We start from the raw sequence: 17790 nt of genomic DNA, 5'->3' as shown, positions 1-17790 counted from the left end.
GCACGTAAACACAGAGCTGGTAGAGGAGCGCTGCCTCCGAGCTGTTCTTATGTAACTAATAAAAAACATACAAGTACAAGTAAACACACACACACACGCACACACACACACACAGATTCAGATGAAAAACACGGACGTCTCTTGTTGCCCGAGGAGGAAGTTAAAACTATTTCAGAAATACCTTGAAACACCCAAATGGAAAAACACACAAACACACACCTACAAAGTCAGACACAAACAGGAAAACACACTCAAACAGAGATGTTAAGTTTCTCTCTTCCTCTTCTTCTTCCTCCCTTTCCCTCCTCTGCAGACGTGGAGCGGTCCAGAGAGGCTATTGGCTCTGGACGAGTTGATTGACAGGTGTGAAACCAGTCAGGTGAAGCACATGATGCAGGTCATCGAGCCCCAGTTCCAGAGAGACTTCATATCCCTGCTGCCCAAAGAGGTACAAAAACCCCCCCCCCACACACATAAAACAAACATTTTCATGCTTAAAACTCTTTCAAGTCCAAAATCTGCCCTGAAATGTTGACAGAACAGATAAATATATTGAACATGTGTGTGTTTGCAGCTGGCTCTGTACGTGTTGACCTTCCTGGCTCCCGGCGACCTGCTTCAGGCCGCTCAGACCTGCAGGTACTGGAGGATCCTGGCTGAGGACAACCTGCTGTGGAGGGAGAAGTGCCGCGAGGAAGGTAAAGAAACGTACAAATACGCTAAATACACAGTCTACAAGGTACTGGTTTTACTGGTGTCTTATCTGGTTTTTTGTCTCCTCTTTTAATTTCTCTTCTTTTTGGGCTTCTTTTATCTGTCTCTGTTTAATTAATATAGTAATTGAATATAGTGAGATAAGTCTGGTGTTCAACAAATCCCATAAAAAGACAAAATCCAACAATGTGTTTATTCCGTCTCTCAGTACTTTGGTTCTAACTGACGCAGATCTTTCTGGGTCACAAACAGGTCTGTAGCTACAACCGAGGTCAAGTCTTCAGTAATGTGTCTGTGAATTGAACGATTAAACACACAACATACTGTATGTTGATTCTGATATTTTTAAGACTAAATATCTTAAAATGTGGCTGTTATTACGCAAAAACAAACAACTCAAAAGAAATTTAGTATTCTTCATCGCCGTGAGTCACCTGACAGCGTAGAGAAGGATGTGAAAGAACATTTGATTTAGGGAGATACAATTGAAATGGTAAGTAAAGTAAGTTAAGTAACTAAGTAAGTAAAGTAAGTAAGTAAGTAAAGTAAGTAAGTAAAGTAAGTAAGTTAAGTAAGTAAGTAAAACTTTATTTATATAGCACCTTTTTTAACACAGGTTACAAAGTGCTTTACAGTGACGTTGGGACACAAAGAAAATAGGACACAAAAACCATGAAAGACACATTCAAGAACACATACAGCAATCACCAGAGCACACACTTGAATTGATGAAATGTTATGAGAAAGCCGTTCTAAAAAAAGTAGGTTTTTTAGGTGTTTAGGTGAAACAGTCAACAGATTCAGCTGATCTGATGGAAGTCTGGGTGTCAGGGCAGCAAAAACACCTTTGGTTTTTAGTTTGGCACGTGGTACGGCCAACAGGTTTTGGTTGGAAGACCTAAGTGAGTAGGTAAGATTTATTAATAAAAAGGTTTGATTCTGTGTTTGTTTTCTAAATTAGCAAAAGGAAAAATTGCAGAATTTGGTTAGTTTCAAGTCAAAAATGTCTTGGGTGAAAATGTGTTGGAGGTTTGAACTCATGATGTCAGTGTTTGAGACATCATGAGTCTCAAGAAACAGAAAAAAAAGAGTTTTTTTTGCATTTTGATGATTTGAATTGCAAATAGTAAGTAAATAATTTCCATCTGGTCACTTTAGTTTTTATAAACGTTACTAAAACAGCAGTAAATAGTGCATTTGTTGCCAGCTGTGTTTTGGGTATTTTCATTGGGTTTATTTAATATTATATATTTGTTATACATCACCAGACTTATCCTTTAATTGTGGAAGCCAGAATTATAATAATGTATCATTAACTGTGCAGATCTGCCTCCTTCCTTTTCCTCCTCTTCATTCTCCTTTGGGTCTCTCTTTTGGTCTCTCTTTTGTTTTTTGGCAAATGGTGATGAATCCTCTCCTTAATCCTTCAAAACGAGGAAAAGCTGTTGTATCCTCTGTTCTGACTGAGAGAGTTCATCATGTGGTGCCTGAGCAGAGACTCTCTGTAGGTGTGGTTTCCAGTGTTTTCACAGGGGGAAATATGAAAAACAGGATACAAATAGAGACAGGAGCTTACTGGATGTATAGTGCTTTCTAAACCGAGTGTAACATGCAAATACAGCTACACAGTCAGTCACTCCTCCTTCATTCAGCGCAATGCAGTGGCTGTGTGTGTGTGTGTGTGTGTGTGTGTGTGTGTGTGTGTTTCTCTCTGGGCTTTCTGCCAGTCAGCCGAGAATCACTGCCAGCACTCGGCAGCCATACCAATGAGACTACCTAGCGTTAGCGCCACACCACAGCCATACTAATGAAGCCAGCGTTAACTGCAGCTCACCGGCTTCACAAATGAGGCTAATTTGTATTTGTGCTACACTTCTGTCATACCAATGGGAACAGTGTTGACATTAGCCAGAACTCAGTGAGAATATGAATGCAGTTAGCCTGCATTAGCCGCACGCCAGCTCCATATTAATGAAAGGAGCGATGATGTCAGTAACAGTGAGGTCATACCAGTAAAACCACAGTAGATACGATTCAACTACACCACAGTCACACCAGTAACAGTGACAGTAGCCATGGTGGGCTTGTTTTATGATGGTAAAACTAAACTTATGTTAGCTAGTTACCAGTGAAACTAAAGCAGCTAACGTTAGCGTTTATACCTCATACTATTAGTTGTCAACTAATAAATTAATCACCAACTATTTGATGATTGATTAGTCGTCATTCTTTAAGAAAAAATGTCCAAACAGACTGAAATAGTTCAATATTTCTTTCAGCTGAACTCTTTAGCAAGTTAGCATGTAGCTCAAAGCCCACTGGAGAGAGTTAATAGGAGTTTTTAACATAAGTCAAAAGTCAAAAACGTCCAAATTCTCTGATTCCAGCTTCTTAAATGTGAATATTTTCTGGTTTCTTTAGTCTTTTTATGACAGTAAACTGAATATCTTTGTGTTGTCGACTGTTGGTCGGGACAAAAAAATACGTTTTAGGTTGCATCTTGGACATGTTTCACCATTTTCTGACAGTTTATGGACCAAACAACTAATAGATTGGACTTAGTAACTAATGTTATTGATTAACTAATGATTGATTAAACAGCTGTTGTAGTCATAAGAATATCTGACAGTGATTTCTATGAAGCTACACCAGCTAATGTTAGCTTAAACCACGTTAATTAAACTGTTCACTGTTTTTAAATGACAACAAATGCACTAAGAATGAAATTACTGTGATTGATATTGATATCTATGTTATCTATGTTCCTGCAAGTCAAAAGTCAAGGCTTCAATCTGCTCTGAACGCTGTGTACGTGACCGGTTTTCCTACCAATGAGCTGATATCAGGAGCTAAAACTGCCTGTTTCAGACAGAGGCTGAACTGAGCGGCTGCATGAGGAGCCAGTAGAAGATAAACAAGGAGTTTTTAACTATAAATCATGCAAATATATTCCAGTAGGGCCCCAGAATATAAATTTAGAGCTGGAAATATGCAGAATATGTGTCCTCTCTAATTGGGGTCTTGAGAAGCTCTTTGATTAGATTTCTCTCTCTCTCATCTTCTCTTCAGGTATATCAGAGTGTTCGTCATCTCGTCGCAGCAAGTGTGTGCGGCCAGCCGTGGCGGTCAGTCCGTGGAAGTCGGCCTACATTAGACAACACCGCATAGAAAACAACTGGAGGAAGGGGGACACCCGGGAGCCCATGGTACATTTACACACACACACACACACACACACACACACACACACACACACACACACACACACACACACACACACACACCGACTCAGCTGACCGGCGTGTGTTTGATGAGACTGAGTGTCGTTAAATCGCCGTTAAAATCTGTTTCCGTCTCTCTGTAGGTGTTGAAAGGTCACGACGATCATGTGATCACGTGTCTCCAGTTCAGCGGCGACCTGATCGTCAGCGGCTCCGACGACAACACGCTCAAAGTCTGGTCAGCCATCACCGGCAAGGTGGGACGCTGTGTGTGTGTGTGTGTGTGTGTGTGTGTGTGTGTGTGTGTGTGTGTGTGTGTGTGTGTAGACAGATGTATTGATTATGTAGATGAATGTTTTCTGCTGCTTCAGCTGTAAACACACGTTTGTGTAAATTAGAGGGACAGACGGGGGATTATGTCTACGTGTTTGATCAAATACTGATCATATTTTATTTCTACAAGCAGTTATTTTATTTATAGCAGCCGTGATGTCAAATATTGATCCTGTGTTTCTACTTTTTTTGGCACTGAAATGACTTAAAGCCAAAAACTATCAAGTATTGAAAGTTAACGTTAAACGTTTGTCAGATTTTTAGTTGTTTTAATCCTAATTTTGTGTTTAAACAACGTTAAACATTTGGCTTCTTTGTTTAAGTAATTAAATTCTACTTAAGTACCAACATTCAGGTGTCACACCAGACTTAGTGTGGACACAACTAGAGCTGCAACGATTAATAAATGCATCACCAACTATTATGATAATCGATTTTTCTGACGGTTTTGAGTCATTTTTTATGGAAAAAATTCTAAACTTCTCTTCTTAAAGCTTCTTAAATGTGAATATTTTCTGGTTTCTTCAGTTTTCTGTGACAGTAAACTAAATATTTTTGAGTTGTCGAGTGTTGGTCGGGACAAAAAAATACATTTTAGGTTGCATCTCGGACCAAACAACTAATCGACTAATCATGAAAATAATCGTTAGTTGCAGCCATGGAAACGTGGATTTTTCCTTCTTTGTTTATATAATTTAAAAGACTTGAAGAGGTCAGAAGAGAAGACAGGATCCTGTATTTCACAATAAAAAATAACAAGCAAACATTTGAGTAAAGTAATAATTTCACGCAGCAGGAACCACTTTAATAGTTATATTAGTTATATTCCTGATTATACAAACGATCTTTTTGTCCTTTATTATGTCATAAAACAGCGACACACGTCCGTTAAAGCCTCCCAGAGCCCGACGTGACGTCTTCAGACGTCTTATTTCATCTGATCATCAGTTAAAAAACAAAACAAAAGCTGTTCAGTTCACGATAATCTAAAACAGAGAAAAGCTGGAACCGACTACTTCCTCTAGAAGGAGGATTGAAATTATTAACTGATTTACTGAATCTCCTCTCAGCCTCTTTTTATTGACAGAGAGACGCTTTCTGTCGAGGCCCACGTGTCCTTCGTAAGATCAACTATGAAGCTCATATGGACCAGAACAATAGAATATAATAGAATATAATAGAATACAATAGAGTATAATAGAATATAATAGAATACAATAGAGTAGAAGCAGGCGGACCAGTTGTGTTAGTCGGGGTGTGTTGTTTAAACACACATTCACTAAAACACACATTGACGCAGCCTGAGGCAACCACATCCACAACCTGTGTTTCTCATAAGACTCTTTGTTTACAGCAGGGTCCTAAAGTCCGAGACCACGTTCCCAAGTGGTCTCAGACTTTAGGACCCTGCTGTATGTGTATTTCAGAGGTCACACACACACACTTCCTGTCTTTACTCTCATCTTGTATCGAACATCATCAGGCTGTTAAAGAAAACACCCACACACACACACCGCCGAGCGTGTCTGTCGGGTTTCGGTTGAAACATTCTTCCAGTAGACACACCTGCTCTCTCCTCCGCCTGGACCTGCCCAGTAATGTGTGTGTGTGTGTGTGTGTGTGTGTGTGTGTGTGTGTGTGTGTGTGTGTGTGTGTGTGTGTGTGTGTGCTGCCTGCAGAAAGAAAAACACACACATCTTGTTGCCTGAAGGGATGACTGACTGTAAAATTCAACACAATTTAATTTAGTTTATCTTTATTGGCAGTAAGTGATGACAGGTTCACTACACACACACACACACACACACACACACACACACACAGACACACACACACACACACACACACACAGACACACACACACACACACACACACACACACAGACACACACACACACACAGACACACACACATACACACACACACACACACAGACACACACACACACACACACACACACACACACACACACACACACACACAGAGAGACACACACACACACACACACACACACAGACACACACACACACAGACACACAGTTTGTATGCTGCTGCTGATAATCGTGCAGTAACTGTCTGATAGCTGCAGTATCTCCTCTGTTGTCTCTGCAACAGTTGCCAAGGCAAAGTTTCCCTCTGTTGCCACGGCAACCACCACTACAACACCTTCAAGGTGAAACTGCTCTCTCTCTCTCTCCGTGTGTGTGTGTGTGTGTGTGTCCTTCAAGGTTCAGCTGTGAAAGTGGAACAAATATTGACACACACACACTTTTAAACACACACTCTGACAAAAGAGAGAGAGAAAGATGGAAAACAGTGTTTTTCCCAGAAGACTCTCGAGTTTGATGTGCGTGAATAAAACAGACTTTGACGATGCTCCGGCTCGTATTTCCTGTTCGCTGTGTTTCTAACATTAAAGTCGGGTGTAGTTAGCGGCTCGAGGCTACATGAATTTCCAAAATGTGAAGGTGTGTGCGCAGACTGTAACACACACTGAGCTGCTTCTGTTTCAACTGGTTCTGATGTTATTTCTTATAAAAAAGTCCAACAAAACTGCAACATACAGACGACTGTTCAATGAGTAAAACCAAAATAAAACTATATTTGGACACTAATAGCAGGACGATTATCATGATAACACTGTGATATTTTTACCTTTGATAGTCGTAGTGAGTACTGTAGGTGCCAGATTAAAAAATATTTGTTTCCACATATGCAAAAATAAACTCACAGGTCTCTAAATGCTTCACTCGTTGAGACTGAGGACAATCTGCCTGCTTTCATTGTTAAAACTGAGTGGAAACAATTAGAGTTTTAAAAAAACCTGCATTGCAGATCATGCAATCTAAAGTCTTTACAGCGGCCCTTCATATTTACAGTGACACTATGTTCACTATGGAGGAGACGGAGCGTCATTTCTACTGACGTCTGTCCTTGACAAAGTATAAGAGACGTAGGTTTGTTAGCGGCCGTTCATTTATAAATCCCCAGACTTCAGTAGTTGGAGACAAATACAAAAGATACAAACTGATGCACACAGAAAAATGTGATGGAGAGACGCAAAAAAAACAGACTCTGATGCAGAACTCACTCAGTTAGAAAAGTAGAAAAACTATTAAAAGGAAAGAGAGAAAAACTAAAATATGAGATTACACACAATAGCAGACGACCATATACACAAAGTAATTAAAATAAAATTAAAATGACTAGTTACTGGTGGGCAGTTTACAAAGATAATCTATAATGAGATTCAGAGAAACAAACTTTTTACAGAGATGACAGTTTGTTCAACTGAAACTTCAGTTTATAATTATTATCAGTAGAATAATTGTGTTTTTTTAAACTGTCCGTTGTTGGTTCAACAGTGTTTTTAGGATGTTAAATCACAATTAATGTATTACTGATAATAAAACAGTTATATAATATCTAATCAATAATAATTAATACTTTTACTGTTTGATACAGTTTGTTGATTCTACTGATACTTGTTTTCCTGCAGTAATACTTTGAATACATGAATTATACTCTTAACGAGGTGTTTTTACAGTGTTGTCACTTCTTCTACTGCTGGTTTTAACAATAAACGCCATCCTGTGGTTGTCAGCTGTGGCGACGGTGACCTCTGACCTGTAAACGTTACACTGAGTCTTTAGATCATCTAATTAATCGAGTAATTGCTCATTAACGTTTGTCTTTTCTGTCTCTCAGTGTCTGCGGACGTTGACGGGTCACACCGGCGGGGTGTGGTGCAGTCAGATGGCGGTCGCCACGGTGATCAGCGGCTCCACCGACCGGACGCTTCGGGTGTGGGACGCCGAGAGCGGAGAGTGTGTCCACACGCTGTACGGACACACGTCCACCGTGCGCTGCATGCATCTCCACGGCAACCGGTAAAACTCTCCCTCTCTCTCACTTTAGGAACACCTAACATTTTGCTGCATTGATTTCCATGACGACCAGGACACACACACACACACACACACACACACACACAAAGATTCATATACTTTAATGGCACACACACTGCTTACTGCTCATCTCCACGGTAACAAGCATAACATTAATGTAGTGCATTAATTATATATGAACATCCATGAATACACACACACACACACATAAACACACCTGTAGCACAAACACATCAAAATACACACACACACTAATTACACACGCATACATTAATAAATATACATAAATTAACGCTAACACAATAAATACAGACAACACATAAACACAAATACACAATAATAAATACACAGTACACAAACACCAACACACACACATTTACATTGCAAATAGACATTAATGCAAATACACACTAAAAATACACACATGAAGTACAGAAATGATGAAACTGGGTCACAACAGCAACACACACACACACACACACACACACACACACACACACACACACAACCTTGTATTCAACTTTCATGCTAATGAAACACAGAATCGAACTGATTTGATTGGATGACGCTGCAGTGATGTAACACCCCTCCTCTTCTTCTTCTTCTTCTTCTTCTTCTTCTTCGTCGTCTGTCAGGGTGGTGTCGGGCTCCCGGGACACCACGCTGCGTGTGTGGGACGTGTCGACGGGCCGCTGCGAGCACGTGCTGACGGGCCACGTGGCGGCGGTGCGCTGCGTTCAGTACGACGGCCGGCGCGTGGTGTCAGGCGGCTACGACTACATGGTGAAGGTGTGGGACCCCGAGACGGAGGCGTGTCTGCACACGCTGCAGGGACACACCAACCGAGTGTACTCGCTGCAGGTACACACACACACACAAAACACACTAACCGACTGTCACACAGCTGCGTGTCGTTGATATTTCAGTAAATTAAACGACTTCTTCTTCTTCTTCTGCAGTTTGATGGCGTGTTTGTGGTGAGCGGCTCGCTGGACACTTCAATCAGAGTCTGGGACGCAGAAACAGGTACTGATCTCTCTGTTCAGCCCAGACATGAGTAGAATAAATACCGTATTGGCCAGAATATAAGCCCCCTCTTTTTGAAGATACAACACACTTCAAACTGGTATTTCTGGGAAACTTTCCCTGAGATTCAATTAATCCCAGGAGAAGAAGAGTTCTCATGCCTGAAGCCTTTTCTCTCATAAAAGAGAAATAAAACCATTAAAGGACGGGTTTATAATTTCATAGGTGTGTCTTAAATCATCAGTCAGGAAACCAAATGAACGTCGAAACAGGTTTTTCTCGCTGTAATGGTTCCTCATGTTCATACTGGTTCATTGGCTAAATCCTTAATTACAAACCAGTTTGTCGTCTCTTTTCTGTGGATCTGAAACGCTGCATCTCTGTTCTCCAAACGCCTGCTCACTAAAACTTTGCTCTGCACTCCATAAGAGGAGTTAACGTTACGGATATGATTGAATTGTGATGTTAAAGATAAAATAAGTCGTTGCTTCAGTAGAGGAGACATTGCTATTAAATAAAATGTTTATTCATGTAACTTCAACAGTAGTGCTTTCATAAAACCATATTAAAGGTTAGATTATTGTCTAATTTAAAGTCTTTTTAGCATCAGTGTTTCCCTGTTGAGCTGCAGGTGGAAGTATAGTAACAAAAAGAGGAACTTTGGCACTAAAAAGACTGTAACGTTGAAAGATATCTACTTGATTTGACTCATTTGGACGCTGAAGCTTCATATTAGCTTCAGATAAACTTTTAAATAAATTTTGTCCCCCATCACTTCCACTGTAAGGTCATTATGAAGGGATCTTCTAACGGTCAGTATGAACAGGAGGAATGATTAAATCCAACATTTGTGTAGCTTGTTGAAAAGGAAACTTTATGTTATTCTGCCTTTAATACCCAAAAGCACATCATAAGACTTTCTGCTTCTCGTGTGAAAACGTTCCCACCAGGTGTGATCAAAGGTGAGCTGCGGGACTCGGTCGCCGTAACTGTAACTTCTCATTAGACGGAGGCAGAGAGAGAGGAAAGCTTTCAGGGAGGAAACGCAGATAAGAATTCAGCTCTCAGCTCTTTAATTCCCAGAAGACTGAAAAAAACTCCCCAGAGATAAATATGACAAAAATGTTAAATTAATCAGAAGAAACCTATTAGACTGACGCACGCGGCAACACTGAACTTTATACAGATCCACATATGCAAATGTGAACTCTGTTTATTGTAATAAAACTCAGAAAGACAAATTGTTCTCTGTGAATTCATCTTTAAACTTGACATTCGTCCATCAATCACAGTCTCTCCCGTCAGCCTGTTTAGAAGCATCGGGGTGATTTTCGCTGACAGTTAGCATTTCTCAGACTGAACGTGTGCGTCAGTTCGAGCTCCTCATCGTCTCTGACGGCGGTAATTATTGGCTGTTTGACAGACGATTCATTTTCACTCGTCATTTATTCATTTCTTCAGTCTTCAGAAACTCCTGGAGCTTAAACTGAACTATGAAAACACTTTGAAAGCTGACTAACTGCTATAAACAGTCAAAAACAACATCTGATCTCCTGATTGTCTCGTCCTCTGAGATCAGACGACTCCTTCTTTTCATAACATCAACATCTTTTTATCAAGATTTTCCTTTTTTTTCCTAACAAAGAATCACAACATCACATCATAGTACATGTGTGTGTGTGTGTGTCATCTCCAGGTGGGTGTGTCCACACGCTGACCGGCCACCAGTCGCTGACCAGCGGCATGGAGCTGCGCGACAACGTCCTGGTGTCCGGGAACGCCGACTCCACGGTCCGAGTGTGGGACGTGAGGACGGGACAGTGTCTGCACACGCTGCAAGGTGAGACGGAGAAACAATAACATTCCTCCGAGGTTACGTGTCAAGAGAAAACAATGAGAGCAGCTTGAGGGTTGAGAGTTACTGTGTGTGTGTGTGTGTGTGTGTGTGTGTGATCCATCTCGTCGCTGACTCAGCACTAAAACACACCGACACCAAAAGTCTGCAGTCCGCCAGGAGAAAGACAGGAAGCAGAGGGATGAGGGGAAAACAAGAAGAGAAACAAGTGTGTTGTTCTCTATAAAATGTCAGAAATAAGTGAAAAATATCTGTTAAAAAGTGACATCCTGAAGTGTTTAAAACCCAAAGACGATCAGTTTACTGTCATAAATGACAAACAGATGAAACCATCTAATGTGTTTTTTTCATTTTTGCTTAAAAAAAGTTGAATTAATCGACTAATCGTTGCAGCATATTGTTTTTGCAGTTAGTATATAAGAAATTAACATATTTAAAACCATTTTATACTAACAGGAAGTGACACAATGTGTTTACTGTTGGACATCAGTCAAAACTGCGGCTTTTAAATTATTAAATTAATCTTCACAAAGAGAAAACCAGTTTGACTCCAGAGGGTTGATAACTCTACTGGATGCTTACTGGTGCATAATAACTTGATAAGCCCAATAATATCTCAGGTTTTGTTTCTGAGAGAACGTTTTGTAGTCTTTCTGCCCTCTAGTGGTCGTCATGCACCACCAGCACAAACCTTGAAATTAAAACTTAATTGACAATTATATTGATAAACAATTAATTATTAAAGCCAAATATTCTCTGGTTAGAGCGTCTCAAGTGTGAGAATTTTCTGCTTTTTTGTTTTATATCATTGTAAGTTGAATATATTTTGGGTGTTTGACTGGACAAAACAACCAGTTTACAGAACATTATCGTCACGTCATGAGTCGACTTATTAGAGACTCGATGGTCACAAAATCGTCAACAACTGGTGACACGGTGGCGCTGTTGGTGCCATTTTATAACGACCATGTTGACCAAATTTAATGTTTTTAGCATTTATAGTTGAGATATTTGGTGAGAAAGATTAGAATAAATCATGAAAAATAAAATGAACACAGAGCTGAACGTTGCTGCTGTAGAAGAAGCTGCTCCAGTGGTGATGAGTTTGTCTAAGTGTGTGAGACTGTTGGTTGCCGTGGTGAGGAGATCCGAGGTCAGAGGTCACAGTGTGATGATGTGTCTCCTTCAGGTCCCAACAAGCACCAGTCGGCGGTGACGTGTCTGCAGTTCTGCAGAGGTCTGGTTCTGTCCAGCTCTGACGACGGGACGGTCAAACTGTGGGACCTGCGGACCGGAGCCTGGCTGCGGGACGTGGTGGCGCTGCAGAGCCGAGGATCAGGTAACGACATTATTTGACAGCTTTAGTTACTTTTCAGATGAAGATTTGACACAATGGATAATATAACAAGCTTTTAAAATACAACACATTGTTAAAGGTGAAACCAGTGGTTTCCAACCTTTTTGGCTTTTGACGTCTTACAAAAAGCAGTGTGTAGTCGGGGTCACATTTCACATGTCTATGAGTTGTTAACAGCTCCACCAAATAGTGATTTTTCCCTCTAAACTTCTCACATGCTTTCATTTCAATAAATGTTCAAATGATCCAATATTTCAGCAAAAATCAAAGATTAGAGAAAAAGTCCAAAAACTGAAAACAGATTTGTGTATCAGAACTTTGTTTTATCTTCTTTCCTCTCCCATTAATCATCTCACCACCCCTCAGATTTATCTGCTGACCCTTTGGAGGGCCCCGACCCCTAGGTTGGGAACCACTGGACTAAACTAGCTAACTGTATATAAAGTAGTGTAAACTAGCTCCACCTCCAGCAGCTACAACAGTAACATGCTGCTCTAACACTGATGCTTCACTATTAATAATCTAATGATGTCATATATAATAATATATCAGTCAGAGGGACCAAACCACTACTTTTACTGCAATACTTTAACTACATCAAGCTCATAATACTTATGTACTTTTACTGCAATACTTTAACTACATCAAGCTCATAATACTTATGTACTTTTACTGCAATACTTTAACTACATCAAGCTCATAATACTTATGTACTTTTACTTGTAATGGAGTATTTTTACATTGCTGTATTGGTACTTTAACTTCAATCACGCGTCGTCTTTTCTCGACAGGCGGTGTGGTTTGGCGGATCAGGGCGTCAGACACTCGGCTTGTGTGCGCCGCCGGCAGCAGGAACGGCACGGAGGAAACCAAACTGCTGGTGCTGGACTTCGACCTGGACGACAGGAAAAAAGAGACGGACTGAGGAGGAGGGAGTGATGTCATCGAACAGAGCTAAAGGAACGGCGATGACGATGACGAGGAAAAAGGATTTTATTTTCTAAAAAAAAAAGGAAACAAACACTGACTTCTTTGACCAAAGTCACGACTGGATCCAGTTTGTCCAACAACAGTCAAGACAGGTATGAATGTTACGTCCTGATTGGCTGTTTTAATTCAACAAAAAGCCTCCAAAAACCCTGGAAACACAATTCATGAAGAAACGATTCACAAAAAACAGCCAAAATGATGGAAGATAAACGTGCAACGAAACACGGCTGCACTGATTCTGCCAAAATTAAAAAAAAACAAACAAACTGTTTGCCGCAGTCGGGACGGACTAAAACGACCATCAGCCCGGAGCTGTGGCGCCAAACGACAGACTGAAACATGGATGTAAATGGTTTCTATGACAACAAGTGAATGTTTAACAGACACGGATGGATATACGGAACGGCTCGAAGAAGAAGAAGAAGACGGATTTTTTATAGAAAACGACGGATTTATAAACAGTCAAGATGATGGTTGAATGTAACCAATGGGAGACGAGGAGGGCATTGACTTTTATTGCTGCTAACCAATGAGGAAGGTCAACAACGCTGTTTTAAACCAACCAATCCAAATGTACCAAATCGTGAAGGCCACCAGAGACACTTTTAGAGGCAACAGAGATGAACAACGTCGCTAAAAGAACCTCATATTCAGTCAGTATTGTTTTCATACCAGCAGCCGTTTTATCAGAGTGGATGTTTGTTGGTTTTTTTCCCGCTATAATCGTCTCCGTTGCCTTTAAATGTACGTTTTTGTGTTTCGGCCCTGCAGTACTGTAACATATGTCGGTTTTTTTGTGGGAAGCTTGAACAAACTGCTGGACGCCATTTCAGCCGGTGAAACCCTGAACGTCACCGGTGGATTCTGGGAATTAAAAGTAGTTTCCCTCAACTTGTATAAAATCAGCCACAACCAGAGCCTTACATCTGCACGATCCAAAACATTTAAAACCCTCACTAGTGTTCAAGCTTTACAGTCGTCTTTTTAAACGTTATTTTGTTTTTTAAAGGCAGGAGGAGGATTAATGTAATTACTCCAAGCTGCTTGTCACCTCTATAAACCTTAACAGGTTTACTGCACATTAAAATCACTCGTGTGTTTCAGTGATTTATGGCGCAATTTTAACGTAATGTAGGTCCTCGTGCTACTTATTATCCCGCCAGAAGTGAAATTAAATGTAGAAAACGGTGCCGAGTGCTCAGTTGGCCGCCGTTTTCTTCGCTGTAGGTCAAATTTTAGGTCACTCCCTCTTTCTTGGACTCGTACAAAACTCACAAGGACACTACTAGGAGTCACGTTTAACCTTAAATGGATCAAACAATCAATAATATTTAGATTATCTGTCAGCAGAGGATTGATCAGCTGTTCTCAACCTGGAACATGACAACAAAAACATTTAATTACACAAAGTTGTTTCTCTTGTGATTAATTTAACCTCTTCAGACCCAATTAATAACTTTTTGGCCATTTACCATAGATATATTACTTCTTTTTAAGAGTTAGGAAAAATGCCGAAACAGTCGAATTCATTCAATTTATTACGCTCAGAAAATTAACTGACATTTATTAAAATAAATAAATCAAATATTTCCTGTTTCCAGATTCTCAGATGTTGAGATTTGCAGTTTTCTCTTTTTTATATTGTTGGAAATTCAAGATCTTTGGATTTTGGACAAAACAAACTACTTTAAAATGTCGCTTTGAGGCATTTTATAGACGAAATGTTAAACTGACTGATTGAAAACTTGATAATGAAAATCATCCCAGTTGGGAACCACTGGTTTAAACGATGTTTGCTTGTTAGCATCTAAAATAAGCTTCTGATAGTTTAGTCTTGTGTCAGAATTCACTATTTAAAAGAAAGAAACTGAGAAAAGCAGCTGTGACTTTTAAAAATAACTAATTTACACTTTATACACGAGAAAAACTAAACTGAGCGACCTGAAACACGGCGCTCAGCTCCGCCACGGACAGGAAAACAATCACCAAACCTGTTTACTGAACACTAAATCACTTGTTGTGATGTTTTTTTTTGTTTGTTTGTTGTTTGTTTTCCACCGTATCGTCCAAAAACCAAAGAGATTCAGTTTTAAATGATATAAAAAGGGAGAAAAGCAGCAAATCCTCACAGTGGAGACGTTGTAACCATCAGTTTATAATAATTAACAGATTAATTGTTGCAGCTTCAGTTTTGTCTTTTCTTTGCTTCCATATAACAGCTGAATTTAAAATAATCCTTTAAACAGTCACCTCACATGTTTCCTGAGCTTATGAAATATTAAAAAAAAAAGAAAAAGATAAATAATTTAAAACATCTCCCCTTACCAGATAGATATTAGTCTAATAAGCTGTGGTTGCCAGGCAACACCTCCAGCCAATAAGCAGAGATTCGGGTGATATTTCCCCTAGCAACAAGTGGTATTTCAGGCTGGAAGTTGACCTTTTTGCAGGTGTGAGGCTCCGGAGAGGCGACGCTGTCCTGATGATGTAATCATGTAAAATAGTGTAAATAAACAGAGGATGTAAATATTCAGCTTTTTATAAAGAAGAAACAAAAATATTGTCCGGGTGGAACGAGGATGGAGGGATGAAAAAGGATCAATAAAGATGAGTTTTATAAAGCGCTGAGTGGTTTTACTGGTTGATTTCCACAGATTTTAATGTCTTGATGCTCTTTTATGAATAATAATTTAACATGATGGACGTTTTCTGCTCATTTTACATCTTTGTCCTTCTGTTTACAAGTGAAGAGAAGCTAATGTTTCCTGTTTGTTCTGGTTTTTAAAGCATTTACAGTCTTTTTAGCATCAAATTCCCTCTTTGTGTTTCCTCGGACAGTGTTTCCCTGTTGAGCTGCAGGTGGAAGTATAGTAACAAAAAGAGGAACTTTGGCACTAAAAAGACTGTAACGTTGAAAGATATCTACTTGATTTGACTCATTTGGACGCTGAAGCTTCATATTAGCTTCAGATAAACTTTTAAATACATTTTTGCACAGAAGGAGGACTGTGGATTTTGTCCTCCATCACTTCCATTGTAAGGTCATTATGAAGGGATCTTCTAATGGTCAGTATGAACAGGAGGAATGATTACAACAAGAAAAACAGGTTTCACTGTTCATTTGGGCTCCTGACTTGTTTTAAAACAGATTTTTGTGAACATTTAACAAATTCAGTTCACAGAAAAAACACATTTACGGCAAGGAAACGTTCATAATTTGACGTCTGATTTAGAAGTTTAATTTAAAAGTTAGAAGTAAACATTTGAAAGTTAATTTAATCTGGAAGATGCACAGAAATAAAATTGTAAGGAGGAAGAACATTTATTTTAACCCAGCAGGTCAACTGAATGAGCAAAAAAGTGATATTTGCCTATAAAATCATTTAGTTTATGAAGAATAAAGTTGACATGAACAAACTAATAATGAATATTTAAATTGAGCCTTTCTTTCTCTCAAGAAAATATTGATTTTCACATCATTAGCTCCAGTTTACAAAGGAAACGTCACAGGAAGGAGTTTGAAGTTCTTAATAATAATATAATAATCATAATTTGATGGTTTTTATCTCATTAATTTGACCTCTTATTTAGAAGTTTGAAAGTTAGAAGTAAACATTTAAAAGTTGATTTAATCTGGACAGAAATACAATTTTAAAGGTTTTATTATTATAGTTTTTGCAGCTTAACTTTAATGTAGGAAGGACATTTATTTTAACATGAGTCAGTTCCCAGCAGGTCAACTGAATGAGCAAAAAACGTGCAAAAAAGTGATATTTGCATAAATCGAGCTCTTCTTTCTCAAGAAAATATCTATTTTCACATCATTAGTTCCAGTTTACAGAGGAAACTTCACAGGAAGGAGTTTGAGGTTCGAGTCCAGCAAGAAATCTTTGTAACTAACGATAATAACTCATCGGTCAGATTCACAAACACCACCGAGGAGCCTTCGAGCAAGGCAGCGAACCCCCGCGGCTCCACAGAGAACCGCTCGCTGCATCTGTGTGAATGTAAATCAGACCGAAGTTCCCCCGAGGAATACAAGTTAAAAGAGAATTTATTAAAAGAAGAAGAAAAAAAGACTCACTGCAGTCGCACATCCTGTGTGTTTCCAGCCTGTTTGGCCCAGAAACTGATGTGGAGGTTGCCACGGTAACGGTGCCGGAGGGCAGCGGGCTGTGTCCTCATCAGGAGCAGGAAGCTTCAGGGAGAGAAAGAAAGAAGAAAGATTATTAAGATGTTTGTGTTTCTCTGAATCACAACGCTGACAGATCATCGATGTGTCGACTAAACGATTTAATTTGTTTTATTTGTGTTTATTAATGAGATAAAATCAGATGTTTAGAAGGTTTTAAAGGTGCTGACAGGTGGAGTTTGTTACCTTCAGAC

At 39.5% G+C, this 17790-nt stretch overlaps 1 protein-coding gene across 4 annotated transcripts in view; it reads left to right on the top strand.

Moving 5' to 3' along the window:
* LOC137174992 (F-box/WD repeat-containing protein 7-like) overlaps positions 1 to 15984 on the top strand; it is a 40291-nt gene extending 24307 nt beyond the window's left edge. For all 4 annotated transcript variants that reach the window (XM_067580587.1, XM_067580586.1, XM_067580589.1 and 1 more), the window contains 10 exons: positions 314 to 448; positions 575 to 698; positions 3784 to 3920; positions 4079 to 4192; positions 7977 to 8158; positions 8812 to 9037; positions 9136 to 9202; positions 10899 to 11042; positions 12247 to 12396; positions 13206 to 15984. In XM_067580587.1, the coding sequence (XP_067436688.1) occupies positions 314 to 448; positions 575 to 698; positions 3784 to 3920; positions 4079 to 4192; positions 7977 to 8158; positions 8812 to 9037; positions 9136 to 9202; positions 10899 to 11042; positions 12247 to 12396; positions 13206 to 13339 (1413 nt within the window). In that variant the 3' untranslated portion in view covers positions 13340 to 15984. The remainder of the gene's footprint in view (positions 1 to 313; positions 449 to 574; positions 699 to 3783; positions 3921 to 4078; positions 4193 to 7976; positions 8159 to 8811; positions 9038 to 9135; positions 9203 to 10898; positions 11043 to 12246; positions 12397 to 13205) is intronic.
* Positions 15985 to 17790: the final 1806 nt, after the last annotated feature.

The sequence above is a fragment of the Thunnus thynnus genome, chromosome 22 (genome assembly GCF_963924715.1).
Source record: "Thunnus thynnus chromosome 22, fThuThy2.1, whole genome shotgun sequence".
NCBI lineage: Eukaryota > Metazoa > Chordata > Actinopteri > Scombriformes > Scombridae > Thunnus > Thunnus thynnus.
The sequence above is the reverse complement of the archived record's forward strand: the minus strand, read 5'-3'. Positions and strand labels throughout refer to the sequence as shown.